Source organism: Mandrillus leucophaeus, unplaced genomic scaffold (genome assembly GCF_000951045.1).
Source record: "Mandrillus leucophaeus isolate KB7577 unplaced genomic scaffold, Mleu.le_1.0 Scaffold408, whole genome shotgun sequence".
NCBI classification, from domain to species: domain Eukaryota; kingdom Metazoa; phylum Chordata; class Mammalia; order Primates; family Cercopithecidae; genus Mandrillus; species Mandrillus leucophaeus.
In genome coordinates, this window is record NW_012104343.1 from 26,363 (window position 1) to 45,144 (window position 18,782).

Sequence of the window (18,782 nt, forward strand, 5' to 3'; positions counted from 1 at the left end):
AGGGAGCTTGTCTCAGGAGCTTAAGGATAAAATTTGAACTTTAGGGGTAATGAGGAAATCCTTAAAACCGAACCTATTTAGAATTGCCAAGAAAAACAAAACTAGGACTTAAAGGCCTAAGAAATATTTTATTTCATATTAAAACAATCTGAAGTTCACACATGCAACTGATTCAGCCACAATAGAATTTTTGACCTCAGTTACACTTTTACATGTTCTATAGAGGTGGCAGGACAAGAATTTGGCATCTGTCTTTAAGTATCATAGACGTGGACCCTGATTCAGAATGAATTGAATATCATGTCTTAAGGTGATCTATTTTGCTTTAAATGATTTTAATGGCACATTGAAATCTATGGAAAGAAAAGATGACAGGCTCCAAGATATGTGTGATCCTTCTCAGATGAGAAATGCCTTCTATATTTCTTATTAGGAAACCAAAAAGCCAACCAAAATTCTCTGGAAGATCATACCAGTGCTTCGTCATTTCCAAATCAACCTGCATTCTTCACTGATAGCACAAAACTTTATTTTCATGTAGTTATCTCTGCTCTAGCATCTATGTATTTAAGCAGAAAAAAGTGGGACCATTATGGTCTTTTTAAAATTTTTATGTTCTATATATAACTCACTTGTCCTACCATGTCAAAATATAAAACAACATGAAAAGCCATGTGAAGAGGTATTTTTTAAAGATGGGAGATGAGGCAGAAAGATTCCACATAGGCCTTCTAGTTTCTTCAGAAAAAAACTATTTCCTCTCAACAGGCACTTTGTTAGCAATTAAACATCTTTGAGAGTTCTCATCACCACAACATAACATCATCACCACCAATTAAGGAGAAACAGCAGAGGTATTGGGGCAGAATTAAATAGGAATAAGACATTCCCACAAAATATGCTCAAGAATCTCCAATGCATCTGGGTTTAGAAGAGGTTGTGCAAATAGTGTTTAAATCCAGAAGCTTCTTTAAAGTTGTTGGTTTAGAAGTACACGTTTTTGGCCAAGGGAAATACATACAACTGAATTGCAGATATTTGTTAAAGAACTCTGAAAAACTTCTGTGTTTTTTGCATCTTGAACACAGGAGAAGAAAAGCAGCATTAACATTTGTTGAGAATTTTTTATAGGTTGAACACCACACTAAGTGTATTTATACATTGTACCATTTAATCATCATAACTACCCTCTGAAGTAAATATTATTATGTAGATTTTAAAGATGAGAAATGTTGGCCCCGAGAATTTAGAAATCGACCACCCTCTCTCCATCTCCATTGCCACCTCATTTGTCCAAGCCACCATCTTCTCTAGACAGGACAACTGAAATTGCCTCCTACCTGGTCTCCCTTCTTTTACTCTTGTACCCTGCATAATTCCCCAGATTAAAAATAAATAAATAAGGCCGGGCAAGGTGGCTCACGCCTGCAATCCCAGCACTTTGGGAGGCCGAGGCGGGCAGATTACTTGAGGTCAGGAGTTCAAGACCAGCCTGGTCAACACAGTGAAACTGTGTCTCTACAAAAATACAAAAGATTAGCCAGGCCTGGTGGCCCATGCCTGTAATCCCAGCTACTCAGGAAGCTGAGGCAAGAGAATCACTTGAACCCAAGAGGTGGAGGTTGCAGTGAGCTGAGATTGCGCCACTGCACTCCAGCCTGGACGACAGAGCGAGACTCTGTCTCAAAAAAAAAAAAAAAAATCAGACCATATCCATTCTGTGCTTTAAATCACCTGCATCTCAATGTACTTCAAATAAAACCCAAGCTCTGCATTCGCCGACAAGGCCTGACATGATCTGACCCTAGAAAAACATCCCAATCCCATCTCCTGTCACTCAACCATTCTGACTCCCCTTCCTTCTATTCTCACACAGGCCACATTCCTGCCTGCCCCAGGGTCATTGCACATACTATTCCCCCTGCCTAAAATCTTTTCCTGAGAGAGCTGTAATAAGGCACCACATGGTAAGTTGCCAATATAGCCATGTGGACATATTCAGAGGGATCACTGGAGAATGGCATGGCTTTAAGGAAACACAAGAGGAGAACTGAGCTGGATGTATAGAGAGGACTGGGGTAAGAGGTGAAGGTGAGAACTCACAGGGAAAGAGAAAAGGAGTGGGCAAAGTCAGAGACAGAAAGATATGTTCAGGGCTTGGGTGAGGGCTGTTCAGCTGGAGCAGAATTTTATCATTAGAAGAGTGAGGCTTTGGCTACTGTATTAGTTTTCATTTTTTTAATTTTTAATTTTTTAATAGAGACAAGTTCTCACTATATTGTCCTGACTGATTTCAAACTCCTGAGCTCAAGTGACCTGCCTGCCCCGACCTCCCAAAGTGCTAGGATTACAGGCGTGAGCCACTGCACCCGGCCTACCACTGTATTCGTTTTCATTTGCTGCTATAATAAATTACCACAAACTCAGTGGCTCAAAACAATACAAATATCAAGTATTAACTGAGGGATAGACTTAGGGGTCTTTAAGATCTATTCCAATGATTAGATGCCACCTCTAAAATATGCTCTGCACTATTGTACAGTTCTAGAGGCTGAGAATCCAAAATGGTACAGGACTAAAGTCAAGGCAGCAGCCTACGAAGTTGCCTTCTAGAGGTGCTATGGCAGAATCTCTTCTTGTCTTCTCCAGCTTCTAGGGTCTGCTTGCATTCCTTGGCTTGTGGCTGCATCACTCTGACTCCTGCCTCCACCATCACATCTTCTTTTCTGACTCTGACCCTCCTTCCTCCTTTTATAAGGATTATTGTGATTAGATTGGGCCCACCTAGATAATGCAGGATAAACTCCCATCTCAAGAAACTCAATTTAATCCCACCTGCAAAGTCCTTTTGACATGTGAGGAAACATATTCACAGCTTCTGAAGATCAGGACATGGACATTATTCTGGCTGCTACAGCTCTCTTGGAGAGGACTTGCATACAATATCCCAGAGCTTCACCTCCTGCCTACCAGACAGCAAGCCTACATCTACTAACCCTCAGTCCCCTACAGGAAAGTTCAAGCTAAGGTCCACACATCCCTGCCCGGGACCAGCAGTCAAGCAACTGGGAGAACAGGTGCCAACAGACTCTTAGGCTTTCTTCCCGAAATGCTCTGGGATCAGATCATGCCTGCTGCTGTGTCCCTCGGTAGTCTTCACTTCTAAACGTTCCAGACCTAGCTAATCTGTCAGAGCATGCGCAATCCGTCTCTTTCAACTTAATATCACGGTTGTGAGCTCTTGCCCATAGGTGGCGCTATCCTCTACCTCCTGCCCGCTCATCCTGACGCTAGTCCTCCAAAGGGGTAGCAGCAAACTAAGCTTTGGCGGTGGGCTCCGGCGGACCTGATACCTTGCAGGGATCTGCTACTTGAGCAAGTCCCTTTATTTTACCTCTGTTTCCTCATTGCAAATTGCATATAGTAATAGTACATGCTCCACATGGTGGTTATGAAGATTTTTAAAATAATGTATGTAGAAGATTTAGCTTAATGTCTGGCACAGAAAGCATTCAATAAATGTTCATTTTAAAAGCTAAACAAAAAAGATGAGTTTTTTGAAAAGCACTTATGAACATTGTAGAGGTTCACAATTACTTTCGCCTACCTCTTTTGGGAAATCACCTAACATTCACTTTGTCTTTACAAAATTAAAACATAAAGCAGAAGCTAAATAAACCAGGAAAGAGAATGGTGTCTGTGTGTGTATACCCCATGCACAAGCATAGGTTAGGAGGAAAGATTACTTTTCTTCTGTTTCTTACCAAAACATATGGATAGGTAGAAAGGTAAGGAGAGAAGGGAATAAACTACATAAGCAAACAATAAATGTGGAAGGATGTATGGAAGAGTCCCGGCTGGATGACCTCTTGGCAGGACTGTGATGTACAACACTCAAGTATCTGCTGAGGGACAGACTTAGAGGTCTTTAAGATCCACTCCAATAATTAAATGTCACTTTTTTTTTTTTTTTTTTTTGAGACAAAGTCTCACTGTCGCCCAGGCTGGGGTGCAGTGGCGCTATGTCAGCTCACTGCAAGCTTCGCCTCCTGGGTTCACGCCATTCTCCTGCCTCAGCCTCCCAAGTAGCTGGGACTACAGGCGCCCACCACCAAACCCGGCTAATTTTTTATATTTTTAGTAGAGACGGAGTTTCACTGTGTTAGCCAAGATGGTCTCGATCTCCTGACCTCGTGATCCGCCCGCCTCGGCCTCCCATAGTGCTGGGATTACAGGCGTGAGCCACCGTGCCCAGCCTAAAAGTCACTTCTTAATATATGCTCTGCAGTTCCGCTTACCCTAATTCTACAAAAGCTGCCTAAGCCATCTATGAAATCCACAGTACCTCCACAGTTCATGATTTTTCTGACAGCAGTTGTGGTCAAAATTTGTCTGCTTCTTAAATAATCAGCCAATTGTCCTCCAATAGGTACAACGATTGTCATAACCATGTGTGGGACTGCTGACAAGAGACCCACCTGGAAGGGAAAGAAACAATAAGCAATTTGTCATTACTTCTGAGAGAGGGGCCTCCCTAATTCCCTTGCCCACCTCCACTCCACAGCCCCCCTACCTACCACCACCAAATTCAAGCATCTAATTATGTGGGATCTGGGAAGGTCTGAATTTCATAATAAATAAATGATGAATGAGTGAATGATTTTAGACCTATCTGTGTCCTCTACCAGACTGGAAGCTCCTTGAGGGCAGAGATGACTTTTCTTTATCACAGAGGGCATGGCACATGGGAGATAAAGAACTTGGCACCCAGTGAGCACTAATGACTGATGACAGCCACCATTTCACGACTATGGCAGCTCTTCCATGGTCACTTCTGACAGTATCTGTAGCTAGGCAGACATTTGTGCCTGCGCGGCTGCTGTTCTTTCCCTTGTAGGAAAGAGGTTTAATTATCTTATGATGACAGTTTATGATACACTATCCACACCCTTCCTCCCTAAAACACAATTGGCTTGATGATAATGTCTGGGAGCACTGAAAGAGGTTCTTGCTTTTTTTTTCTTTTTCTTTTTTCTTTTTAGACAGAGTCTTGCTCTGTTGCCCAGGCTGGAGTGCAGTGGTGCAATCTCGCCTCACTGCAACCTCCGCCTCCTGGGTTCAAGTGATTCTCCTGTCTCAGCCTCCTGAGTAACTAGGATCACAGGCGTGTGTCACCACGCCCAGCTAATTTTTGTATTTTTAGTAGAGGCAGGGTTTCGCCATGTTGGTCAGGCTGGTCCTGACCTCAGGTGATCTGCCTGCCTTGGCCTCCTAAAATGCTGGGATTACAGGCGTGAGCCACCATACCTGGCAGAAAGAGGTTCTTTCTAACCCATTGCAAGCAATGATTGTTACTGCTATAGCCACCATTATGGAGACAGGGTGTTCTGCAAAATGAGTGGTAAGGTTCTTACTGTTACTCACTGAGTAGCTTATAGGAAAAAAAGAAAACTCACACCCTCAAATCTTTTTATCCTCACCTAATATGCCATCCTTGAGCTAGCTTCAAAAACACTTTAAGATTGGGTACAACATAAATCTTTAAAGCAGCTTAATACGACTCTGATCCTTGCTAAGAAGAAATTAAACAGCTATGCATACTATGCATAGAATGTATAACTTGTCTGACAGCCGGGCTATTAGGTGTCACAGAACTGTTAGGAATTATGATCAGCAATTTAATTATTTTATCATACAAAGTTATTCTCTGTAGAATCAAAAGATTTAAAGTTCAAGAATATTTGGAGCATCTGTATGTTTACCTTACTTATTGCAAATCCAAAGACCTCTTCAAAATAAGCAGGCTGACTTATAAGGAGCAAATAAAAGGTCCAGCTTCTGCAAAAATTTGCCACGATGATTGCATAAACCGGCAAAGATGTGAAAAATCTTTTCCATGGGGTACTAAATTTCTAGGGAGTAAAAATACCGTGAGATTTTTTAGTAAAGATATTGACATTTTTTCTGTAAATAGGCAACACAATCACTCATGAAAGAGGTAAGTCTTCATTTGACTTTTTATACTTACACTTAGACTAACCACGCTGGCCCCCTCTCCTATGCTTGTCTCTATGTAGGTCTTCTCCTCATTGGATATTGTTGGATGAGCTGCTGGGCACTCATAGGCCTGCAACAGCCAAAACATGTACCAAATAATCCCAAACATACCTGCAGTTAAAAAAGAAAAGACTGGGTTATATGGTCTCATTTTCTTCCATTTCTAAATTTTTCAATTTTTACCATATATATTTTTTGCATGTAAAATGGGTAATGTGCCAATGTTGTAACAAGGTTTGAGGGACTCAAACATCTCACACATGTATGTGAACACTCAATTATCATGTTTATGAACTACAAAAAGATCTTTACAATATTTCCAAATGGCAGTATATTCAGCTAGGGGAAAGTATTTTGTTGATGTTCCTGTTGTTGTTAACTGGTATTTAAAGAAAGACAATGTTCTGCTTATTTTTTTTAGGTCAACTTTAAACATTAATCAAATCATAGATAAAGTATTCCATTTATACAATAAACTTGTTTTAGTAATCTCTATTTTGATGTAATGAACTCTGAGCCAAACCCATATGCAGTAAAATATCATCTCTATGAGTCACATGTGAACCTGTGAAGTCAAATCACTCACCATAAATATAAAAGACAGAGGACCATCCAATGTACTGCACTAACACCCCAGCCAGGGGCATGGCAACCACTGCCCCTGCATAGGAACCTGGAACAAGAAAAGATTGAGGGAATCTGACCAATCATCACACAAGCCTTTTCGGCTCATTTAGAATTCATGTGGTAAAGTCAGGAATGAATCCAACTGAGCAGGAGTCAGACTGTCTCCGTGTAGAGAAACAGGCAAACTCCCAGTGTGCCTTAGAACGGGGTTTCCAAGAGAGGAAGGTCACCAACATGCCCTTTAACTCCATCCAGGGACCACACAGGATTTAGACAAAGGTTGATCCAGCACCACAGTTTGGAATTACATGAGAGAATGGAATCAGAAGATGAAAAAAATCTAAGAGAAATTTTGAAAATTCAACCAGGCACAATATTGGATGCTAAAAAGAGCAAGCAAAGGAACATACAAAATTTGCTTAGGAAGACTGGGAGGATTCTCATCCAGATCTTTAAATGAGGGATATTAAATTATTTAAAAGATCATGATTTTTAAAGTCTTGATTAAAAGAACAAAAAGGAGAGGGTTGCCAGGCACAGTGGCTCATGCCTGTAATCCTAACACTTTGGGAGGCTGAGGCGGGCAGATCACTTGAGGCCAAGAGTTCAAGACCAGCCTGGTCAACATAGCAAAACCCCATCTCTACTAAAAATACAAAAAATTAGCCTGGCATGGTGGCACATGCCTGTAATCCCAGCTACTTGGAAGGCTGAGGCACGGGAATCGCTTGAACCCGGGAGGCGGAGGTTGCAGTGAGCCAAGATCTCACCACTGCACTCCAGCCTGGGTGATAGAGCGAGACTATGTCTCAAGAAAAAAAAAAAGGTGAGGGGTGAACAATTAAATTTCAGATGGCAAGAGGGCTGCTGTCTCCATTCAGCTCCTGAATGGGTACATTTTTACATGTATTTGTTACTTTGTAAAACTTAAGCTTGCAAATGCTTACCTGTGTGTGAATGTTTATCTTGTCTAGACAAGATAATTGTGACTAGAGGCAGTGACCTGACCTCTGCTATCCTCTGGACATCTGGTAGGGAAACATGAGCCTTGTGACCTCCCATTATTAGGAGTTATTAGCTGAAAGGAAAAGTTACTCTCTGAAACTCCCCCTGGGCTGTAAATGAAAAAACTCTTGCTTCAGAAAAAGTGAGTGGTGAAAGGAAATTCTGTATCCCAGAATTCGATGCTAAGGAAGATCTTTAGGAAGTGGGAGGTTGGGGATCTTCCAGAGAAGTAGGTTAAATCCCATCTTTCCAAGGTGGGCCTGACCCTCGGTGAAAGGCCCAGTCTGAGATCTGGAATCTGAACATCTTGACACCCAACGAAGTTAAGAGACTCATTTTTTCTCAGAGATAAGATGGGAATGAAATATCCATCTCAAGGGACTGTTTTGAGGTTCAAATAAACTATGTGAAGATGCTTTGTAAGCTATAAAGCGTTACACAAATGCCAGCTATTACTGCTATTATCATGTACAGAATGACAACACACTCAAAAAACAAACAATCTCAGAGTTCCTCAAACCAATAAGGTGAGCACTCCAGGCATGTGTTGAGAATGGGCTGCAGGTCTGACTCTGCTGTGCATGGAGATAGGGTGGCCTTCATCCCCAGGCCAAATACCCTGGGAGGTGGGGTGGGTGAGTCTGGTTTAGGTAATGCAAAAGAATACCTGGGGCAGGAGCAGGTAGAGAATAACCCCCACCAACTAAGATGCACTGAGTGCTTTCTGGGCGCCTAGTATTATGCTAAGTATTCTGTACCCATGACTTTGTTTAACTCTCCTTCAACTTGACAAGGTAGGTACCAGTATGACCTCCATTTTATAAGGAGAAAGCAGGCTGGGGGAGGGGAGGTGGATTGCCTGAGGTCACACAGGTAGAGGAGATGACAAGTCACTGGATAGGGGCCCAGGTCTGTGGAACCCCAAAGCCCTTACTCTTATTTAATCTTTCAGCCATGCCTCCTTCACTCAAAATCACCTGATAATTCCCCTTACATAGTAAGAAGCATTCTTTCATTGGGGAAACTTTACAATGTGATATGGCTTGGCTCTGTGTCCCTACCCAAATCACATCTCAAATTGTAATCCCCATGTGTTGAGGGAAGAACCCGGTGGGAGGTGACTGGGTCATCGGGACAGATTTCCCCCATGCTGTTCTTATGACAGTGAGTGAGATCTTATGAGATCTGATGGTTTAAAAGTGTGGCACTTTCCCCTTCTCTCTCTTTCTCTCCTGCCACCATGTAAGACGTGCCTTGCCTCCCCTTTTGCCTCCTGCCATGATTGTAAGTTTCCTGACGCCTCCCCAGCCATGCAGAACCATGAGTTGATTAAACCTCTTTCTTTTATAAATTACCCAGTCTCAGGTGGTTCTTTATAGCTGTGTGAAAACAGACTAATACACAATGTGACCTAAACTACCCTTCTTTTCTATCAGAAAAAAATCTTCCTCATCCTTTTAGACACCCTCCAATGTCAGTTCCTATTAGACACAGCCCCTTGAGCAGACAACAGGGCACTCAGCCCTTAGTGCAGCTGCCCCCCGCTGCTCCCAGACTACCCTGGGGAGCAGACTGCAGCTCAGTCCCCTGGGCCTCAGATGATTGTTGAATGATATGTGGAGAAGGGAAGAACGGAACTGGGGGTGAGAAAGAGGTCCCGGTTCTGCCCTCACTAGTTGCAAGAATTTAAATTTTTTTTCCCTCGCTCAGCCTTAGTTTGCTCCACTATAAAATAATGGGTTGTAACTGGATGTATTAGTCTGATTTCATGCTGCTGATAAAGACAAACCCAAGTCTGAGCAATTTACAAAAGAAAGAGGTTTAACTGGACTTACAGTTCCACGTGGCGGGGGAGGCCTCACAAACATGGCAGAAGGCAAAGAAGAGCAAGTCACATCTTACGTGGATGGCGACAGGCAATGAGAGAGCTTGTGCAGAGAAACTTCTGTTTTTAAAACCATCAGATCTCATGAGACCCATTGACTATCACAAGAAAAGCACGGAAAAGGCCTATCACCATGATTCAATCACCTCCCACCAGGTTCCTCTCATAAAACGTGGGCATTATGGGAGCTACAAGACGAGATCTGGGTGGGGACACAGCCAAACCATATCAGTGGATGTTTTCTAGAATCCCTTCTAACTCCAATATCTTTTGAGATTAAGAATTGATTCGCTCCAAGCCTGGGTTTCCTTCTTTAACATTTTCCTTAAGTTGTTCTTTGAAACCAAGGCCACACCTTAGCTGGGACATGTACTGAAGCTTGTGTCCTTGATCAGGTAACTTTCCTTGAGAGTCAAACCATTTCTTAAATCAACCCTATTAGGGCTATAAAAACACACTAAGAATGGGGAGTGGCTGCTAGTCATTCTCATTTTGCTGGCAAATCAAAATGAAAGGTCTTACAAATAAACCATCCAAAGAAAGTAAGGTCAAGGATCTAACAAGTCACAAGGCCAGCTGGGGTGGAGTCTTATCCTCTTCCAGAGTTGGTGTAAGCGCAGTAGTGGGATGGAGATGCTCTTAAACTGCAAATGAGTGGATGAAGATGGTTTTTAAGGACAAGAGACACTAAAGATGTAAAGACATCAAGGCTGAGCATGCAATTCCCAACTAGGCACAAAGTAGGCATATCGGTTAATACCTCACACCACATTTTCAAGATTACTTTATTATTATTTCAAGGAGGTAAAAGGCCAGCAGGAAGAGGAAAATTAAAACATATGCAGAAATAAATAGAAAGCTATATTTCTCCCTTTAGCAAAGAATATCATCTTAGGAAAGGTGTGCTAGCTTGAAAAGCAGACAGACCTAAGCTGTAATTCACACTGCTTAGGCTACATAGTGACTTCCGTGGTCTAAGGTTTTTGTTGTTGTGGGGTTTTTTTGTTTTGTTTCTTGTTTTTTGTTTGTGTTTTGTTTTGTTTTGTTTTGTTTGAGACAGGGTCTTACTCTGTCACCTAGGCTGGAGTACAATGGTGTGATCTCGGCTCACTGCAACCTCCGCTTCCGGACTCAAGCCTTGGCCTCCTGAGTAGCTGGGACCACAGGCATGGGCCACTGCACCCAGTTAATTTTTTATATTTTTGGTAGAGATGGGGTTTCATCACGTTGTCCAGGTTGGTCTCAAACTCCTAGGCTCAAGCAATCTGCCACGTCAGCCTCCCAAAGTGCTGGGATTACAGGTGCGAGACACCTTGCCTGGCTGGTCTAAGGTACTTTTACCTTCGTGGGCCCCTTCCCTCAACACATTTACCACTGTGTTGATGGCAGCAGCATGTGCTGTTGTTGTTCTGTTGTTGATTGGTACCTAGGGACCCAGCCACACCTAGAGAGGCCAGTCCCACTGGGGTAGCTTGGAGATGGGCAACCTCAGCAAGGTGAAGTTTGGAGAAGCAGGAATTGAAGTCACATACTACTTGGGGACTACTCATTTACTTTCAGATAAGATGGATGGTCTCTACTTCTTATTATCTGAGATATGATGACAAAAATTAATTTAAATGTCTATATGACAATGTGTGCGTGGTAGGAGTGTGAAATAAGGAAAGCTCCAGATCAAAAGTCAGGTCTCGTTCTAGCTCCATGATCTTGGGCAAGTCACTGAACTTTAGTTTCATATAAAAAGAAGAGGCGTGAGATGCTTGATGATCCCATCTTTCCACTTTTGTCCTTAGCAAATGTCATTTGCTGGCTAATCCAACAACCACTTCCAACCCTTTCTCCCTTCCCCTTCACTTCCAACCCTTTCTCCCTTCCCCTTCACTCCTGAAGAGGCTGGTGAAGCTAGGTATCTGCTTGCCTAGACTCCTCTGCAGTTAGTAAAGCATACGATACAGTTAGGGCCAAATAAATTAAAGTGGAAGGTTGGTAGGGGGCTTTGGGAAAGCTTTTGTTTTCCTGATGAAAGGGACAAATGGAATAAGCACAGGAGTAAATAAAAAGCTATCTCTGAGGATAGCAGAGTAGAAAGTCAGAACATGCCTAGGCCCTGGATGGATTTTTGAGTGGCAGAACCAACACTAACAACCACTCACCTTTAGAATACTGTTATATAAAATAAATAGACTCATTTTAAGGCCCTTAGTAGGGTTTTCAGTTACTTGAAGTTAAAAAAGCATTCCATTTCCTTTTTCTTTTTAGAGACAAGGTCTCACTCTGTCACTCAGGCTGGAATGCTGTGGCCATCATAGCTTACTACAGCCTCAACCTCCCAGGCTCAAGCAGTCCTCCTGCCTCAGCCTCCCTAGTAGCTAGGATCCCAGGCACACACCGCCACGCTCGGCTTTTTTTTTTTTTTTTTTTTTAAAGACAAAGTCTCACTATATTGCCCAGGCTGGTCTCGAACTCCTGGGCTCCAGTGATCTTCCTGCCTCCTCGGCGTCCCTAAAGTGCTGAGATTACAGGTGTGAGCCACCGCATGAACCGAAAAAAAGCATTCGTAAATAAACTTTGTTATTATTCTAATACACCCACCACAAAAAGAGGTTGTGGCCAGTCGGCTTCTCTCCAAAGGTGGTGCCCACTTACTCCACATTCCATGGCAGGCTGGGTAGGTCACACCCTGGCAGAAGAGTTAAAAATAGATTAGTTGATTTGACTCTAGTTTCTGCTTGTGTTTAAAATATGGATGCTGCTTCTTCATACAGGCTATAATATAAAAGCCCAATTTATAGACACTGTTGTAGGTTGAATATTTGTGTCCCCACCAAATTCCTGTGTTAAAACCTAATTCCCAATGTGATGGTATTTGGAGATGGACCTTTGGGAAGTGACTAGGTAAAAAATGAATGAGATTAGTGCCTTATAAAAGAAACTCCAGAGAGCTCCCTCATCCCTTCTGCCTTGAGCAGACAAAGAGAAGGTAGTTGTTTATGAACCAGGAAGCTGGCCCTCCCACGTCACCAATCTGCCAGCACCTCGATCTTTGACTCCCCAGGCTCCAGAACTGTAAGAAATACATTTCTAGGCCAGGAGCGGTGGCTCATGCCTGTAATCTCAGCACTTTGAGAGGCCGAGCTGGGTGGATCACTTGAGGCCAGGAGTTCAAGACCAGCATAGCCAACATGATGAAACGCCATCTCTACTAAAAATACAAAAACTAGTTGGGCATGATGGTGCATGCTTGTAATCCCAACTCCTTGGGAGGCTGAGGCACAAGAATCACTTGAACCCAGGAGGCAGAGGTTGTAGCGAGCTGAGATTGCACCACTGCACTTCAGCCTGGGCAACAGAGTGAGACTGTCAAAACAATAAAAATAAAAAATAAAAAATAAAAAAAGCCAGGCACAGGCACAGTGGCTTATGCTTGTAATCCCAGCAGTTTGAGAGGCTGAGGTGGGCAGATCACCTGAGGTCAGGAGTTTGAGACCAGCCTGGCCAACATGGCGAAATCCTGTCTGTACCAAAAATACAAAAATTAGCCGGGTATAGTGGCATGTGCCCGTAATCCCAGCTGTGCAGGAGGCTGAAGCAGAAGAATCGCTTGAACCTAGGAGGCAGAGGTTGTAGTGAGCTGAGATTGCGCCACTGCACTCCAGCCTCGGTGACACAGTGAGACTCCGTCTCAAAAAAATAAATAAAAAATAAAAATAAAATTCTTTTTTTATAACCTACCTAGTTTATGGTATTCTGTAGAAACCCAAATGGACTAAGACAGACACTAAACAGCATGATTCAGCTATTTTTGACTCACAGTACAGATGCTGAAATTCAAATACAGTTCACATGTAAGCATGCTAGAAGATGGGGGAAAGGTCTTTATATTTATATTTCATATTACCATAGACTATCAGTGTAGGAAGAGCCTTCCACAGTCAGCTGGTCCATCCTCTCATTCCAAGATACAGAACCTGAGGCTCAGGGCCATTAAGTGACTAAAATTTAGTCTTCATGGACGCTAATATCGCATTCTTTCCACCACACGGGTACATCCCAAAGTGTAATATATGTCCCTCTAGTGGGACTAGAGTTGGATTTGAAATGATAAAACAACTTACATTCTTAATTATAACACATATATGCTAGTATATATTACAATTAATCTATATATAATTAAATTTTTATATAATTATACTATATATATGTGTGTGTATATATATGCTTTGAAAAAGATGTAACTAGTGGCTGGGTGTGGTGGCTCACGCCTGTAATCCCAGCACTTTGGGAGGCAGAGGTGGGTGGACCACCTGAGGTCAGGAGTTCGAGACCAGCCTGGCCAACATGGTGAAACCCCATCTCTACTAAAAATACAAAAAAGTTGGTTGGTGTGGTGGCTGGCACCTGTAGTCCCAGCTACTCGAGAGGCTGAGGTAGGAGAATCGCTTGAATCCGGGAGGCGGATGTTGCAGTGAGCCGACATCACGCCACTGCACTCCAGCCTGGATGACAGAGCGGGACTCTCTCTCACAGGAGAAAAAAAAGGAAAAGATGTAACTAGCACATCAAACCCATGATTTCAAAGATATTGTTGCTTAGAATAATAGGTACCCTTTGTTTTTTGTTTTAAATGAGTCGATCTAGGGGAAAACAATAGGCAAATAATGGTACAAGTTGTACATGGGCATAACAAACTGATGAAGGTCAGAGGTGAATGACTGTGTTTGGGAAACACTGTTGTATATCGGGGGTTGGCAAACTATGGCCAATTGGTTCACCATCTGTTTTTGTGTAGCCCACAAGCTAAGAATGTTTTTTACATTTTTGAATGGTGAGAAAAAAATCAAAAGAAGAATAATATTTAATGGCACACAACAATCATATGAAATTCAAATTTCAGTTTGTAAAATGTTTATTGGAACATAACCATGCCCATTTGTTTCTAGCTTGTTTCTGCCTGCTTTTGCACTACAGCAGCAGTGTTGAGTAGGTGCAACAGACACTGTATGGCCTGCAAAGTCCAAAATATTTACCTTCTGGCTCCATATCATGGTGCCTCCTTCATTGAATTAAATCTCTGCATCAGACTACACCCTTGGAAATGTACAGATTTATTAATGAATCCACTTAAATTGCTTTAGTGGAATGAGCCTTTGCTATGTGAACTGTAGGTTTGGGCTTCAGTTTCACTATCCATTAAAATGAAGAGGGTCGGGTTAGATTATCCCTAAGATCACTATGGAAGGGTCCTTTATTGTTCCTAAATGTAAAATCACACAAGGCATTTGAATTACAATTCTTGAAATTTTAGCCATTACCAGAGAATGGAAATAGCAGGAAAAGAAAGAAAATATAGAAACAAACTGAGTAAAGGGAGTTTTCTTCAGAAGCTGAACTTTCTAAAGGACTGGGCTGTCTCTAGCAACATCAAAAACTGTAAGGAAAGTATCTCCTACCTCCACTAGACCTTGCAGAATTCTGACACACATGACGCATCCGTAATGCACTCTGGCTGCAGAGGGAATGAACATGTTCAGAGTCGATGTTAAGAAGATGGCAGCTCCAAAGACCCTGAGGGACCAAAGCACTGTGTTACTCGGCAGGCCCGCTGATGGATGTGGTACTTCAGTTAAGCACCAGAAACAAACCTAACAGTTCATGAAAGATCCCTGTGGAAATCCCTGTGGAAAGATCATGCCTGTAATCCCAGCACTTTGGGAGGCTGAGGTGGGTGGATCACCTGAGGTCAGGAGTTTGAGACCAGCCTGGCCAACATGGCGAAACCCCATCTCTACTAAAAACACAAAAAATTAGCCGGGTGTGGTGGCTGGCACCTGTAATTTGGAGAAATAGATGTGTTAGGGTCTAGTATGCCCCAAGCTAGATTCTTGGGCTTCTTTGATTCCCAAGCTCTGGCCCCTGGACCAACTATGAACAAATTTTTGGCAGTACAGGGATGTCCTGCCTGGATGACGTCCTGAAAAGTTGGAGATTGGCCAGGTTCAGGTAAGCTTGCTAGAGACCTACCATCCTGCCTGGTTCCCCCTGACCAACCTTTTCTGACTGTTACTGTATGTTTGAGGTTGTTTCCTGCTTCCCAGAGCTGCTCTCAGTTTACCAGAAGGAAACACTGTCTATCCAAGAAGCATTGTATGTCCTGGGACCAGAAGCACAAAACAGGTTGTGTACCTGTCTTAGCTCCCATTCCCTGACCAGCCCAGTGTAGCCTGGGAAAAGAGAGCAAGCAGCATTTTCTTCCCCTCTCACATATGTTAATGATATTTCCACTTTTTTTATGTGCTGGGAAATTAGATTATGTGTGATTTTTTTTAAAAGCAGAGGTGTAAGCAGTAACCCAGAAAACCATAGCAACCAATATTTTATCACTTTTTAAAAAGAATACAATAGGTAAGTAACAATAAATAAAAGACATAAATTAGACAAGAACCTAAATAAATACATGCTTATTCATATTGAGATCTTATGGTAGTGGCTTCCAATATTTTTACCTTAACCCATAAACAAAATATATTTTATATTGCAACCTAGTTCACACTCATACATACAAATGTAACTGAAACAAGTTTCAAAAACCAATAGTTACCCTTATGTGCAATGCATTCAGATATTTTCTATTCTGTTTTATTCTATTTGATTATCTTTTCTTCTATTTCTCTCTTTCTTTTTAAAAAATGCTCGTTGGTAAATCATCATATTGTTTTCACAACTATCTAATGAGTTGTGCTTTAGAATTTGAAAAAAAACATTTTTTAAAAATGTAATGCACTTCATGAAATCCATTTATGGAAAGTCATATGGGAAATAAAATTGGAAGGGACCTGGAGAGATTTAGTTCACTCCTTTTCTAATACATGATACACTCTACAACATCTCCCCCAAGTGGCCATCCTCCTCTGCTTGAATACCTCCAGTGACAGAGAACTCACTGCTTCTTGAGACAGCTCACTGTGTTCTTGGATACTTTTAATTGTTCAAACACCCACTACAGAGTCTCAAGGACATCAGAGACACATCTTGCAGTCTAGAGGCAAGCCCCCACCACTCATCTGAGAAAACCTTTTCTGGGTGATATTAACATAAGATTACAGAATGTCACTGGTCAAGGAGAACTGAAATACAATTTAGTCCAATGTTTCATTTCACAGATGAAGAAACTGAGGCCCAGTGAGGGAAGGAAAGTGACTCAATAGAGGTCACCCAGTGATCCAGTTAAGGGGCAGGAACCTCTCCTGACTCAGAGTTGATTGCTCTTTTTACCACATAATCACTTGAAGAATTGCAAGGTAAATTTAATTGGATGAAAAATGAAATAGAAAGAGACTCTTGACTGGGTGCTGGTGGCTCATGCCTGTAATTCCAGTACTTTGGGAGGCTAAGGCGGGTGGATCACTTGAGGTCAGGAGTTTGAGACCAGCCTGGCCAACACGGCGAAACCTCGTCTCTACCAAAAATACAACAATTAGGTGGGTGCAGTGGTGCACACTTGTAATCCCAACTGTTCAGGAGGCTAAAGAACCAGAATTGCTTGAATGCCGAGTGGGGTGGGGGAGGGGGCAGGGCAGAGGTTGCAGTGAGCCAAGATCACACCACCGCACTCCAGCCTGGGTGACAGAGTGAGACACTGTCTCAAAAATAAAAATAAATTAGGAGCAGGGTCATTTGGGATCAGTATCTGTGAATTGCATCTATCCAGATGGCTCCTATTTTTCATTCTGCACCCCCAAATTGAGAGCTAGCTATGCAGAATTTATAGGTACAAAGCCACATTTCATTGGTTTGTATCATGTTATATCAATTTATCTTACCTGTTAGCAGCAAACTTGTTTGAAATGAAACCACCTGGAATTTGTGTCATAATATAGCCCCAGAAAAAAGATCCATGGATAAGGCCCACTGTTTCTGGATCCCAGTTAAACTGTGCTGTCTGGAAATGAGAAATCAGATATAGTTGTGTTTCTTAGAAAAAGGCTGACAACCATTTTTCACCAACGAGCCTACACAATAATAACCTCATGAGGTCTTTCTTTTTTCATTTATTCAACACATGTTTATGGAGGGCATCTTACATACTTGGGGTATAGCAGCAAGCAAAAGTTCTAGGCCAGGCATAGTGATGTGTGCCTGTAGTCCCAGTTATTTAGGAGGCTGAGGTGGGAGGATGGCTTGAGCCCAGGAGGTCGAGGCTGCAGTGAGCCAAGATAGTGCCAATGCACTCCAGACTGGGCAACAGAGTGAAACCCCGTCTTAAAAAACAAAACCGGCCAGGTGCGGTGGCTCATGCCTATAATCCCAGCACTTTGGGAGGCTGAGGCAGGTGGATCATGAGGTCAGGAGATCGAGACCATCCTGGCTAACATGGTGAAACCCCATCTCTACTAAAAATACAAAAAAAAAAAAAAAGAAATTAGCCGGGCATGGTGGCGGGTGCCTGTAGTCCCAGCTACTCAGGAGGCTGAGGATGAATGGCGTGAACATGGGAGACGGAACTTGCAGTGAGCCAAGATCGCACCACTGTACTCCAGCTTGGGCAACAGAGCGAGACTCCATCTCAAAAACAAACAAACAAACAAAAACAACAAAGTCCCTGCTCTCATAGATTTCATCTTCTGATAAGAGATTATGTACAAATTTAAACATATATGTATTTATAGTAATGGTCATGGTGACTCACACCTGTAATCCCAACGCTTTGGAAGGCCTAGGGAGGAGGATTACTTGAGGTCAGGAGCTCAAGACCAGCCTGGGCAATGCAGCGAGACGCCATCTCTACAAAAAATTAAAAATGTAGCCAGCTAGGCCAGGTGCAATGGCTCACACTTGTAATCCCGAACTTTGGGAGATAGAGGTGAGTGGATCACCTGAGGTCAGGAGTTCGAGACCAGCCTAGCCAACATGGTGAAACCCCATCTCTACTAAAAATACAAAAAAGTTGGTTGGTGTGGTGGCTGGCACCTGTAGTCCCAGCTACTCGGGAGGCTGAGGCAGGAGAATCGCTTGAACCCAGGAGGTGGAGGTTGCAGTGAGCCAAGATTACACCACTGCACTCCAGCCTGGGTGACAGAGAGACTCCATCTCAATAAATAAATAAATAAATAAATAAATAAATAAATAAAAATACAAATCTAGCCAGGTGTGGTAGTGCGTGCCTGTAGTCCTAGCTACTCAGGAGGCTCAGGTAGGAGGATCCCTGGAA

General features: G+C 42.6%; 1 protein-coding gene across 2 annotated transcripts in view; it reads right to left on the reverse strand.

Moving 5' to 3' along the window:
- Positions 1 to 18,782, reverse strand: part of SLC17A8 (solute carrier family 17 (vesicular glutamate transporter), member 8) — a 65,493-nt gene that overhangs the window by 13,873 nt on the left and 32,838 nt on the right. Inside the window, exons 3-9 of one of the 2 annotated variants that reach the window (XM_011992214.1) lie at positions 17,395 to 17,513; positions 15,025 to 15,139; positions 12,167 to 12,254; positions 6,644 to 6,730; positions 6,029 to 6,168; positions 5,763 to 5,912; positions 4,346 to 4,478 (exon numbers count right to left, since the gene is read on the reverse strand). In XM_011992214.1, the coding sequence (XP_011847604.1) occupies positions 4,346 to 4,478; positions 5,763 to 5,912; positions 6,029 to 6,168; positions 6,644 to 6,730; positions 12,167 to 12,254; positions 15,025 to 15,139; positions 17,395 to 17,513 (832 nt within the window). The remainder of the gene's footprint in view (positions 1 to 4,345; positions 4,479 to 5,762; positions 5,913 to 6,028; positions 6,169 to 6,643; positions 6,731 to 12,166; positions 12,255 to 15,024; positions 15,140 to 17,394; positions 17,514 to 18,782) is intronic. The other variant, XM_011992215.1, reaches the window with a different exon arrangement.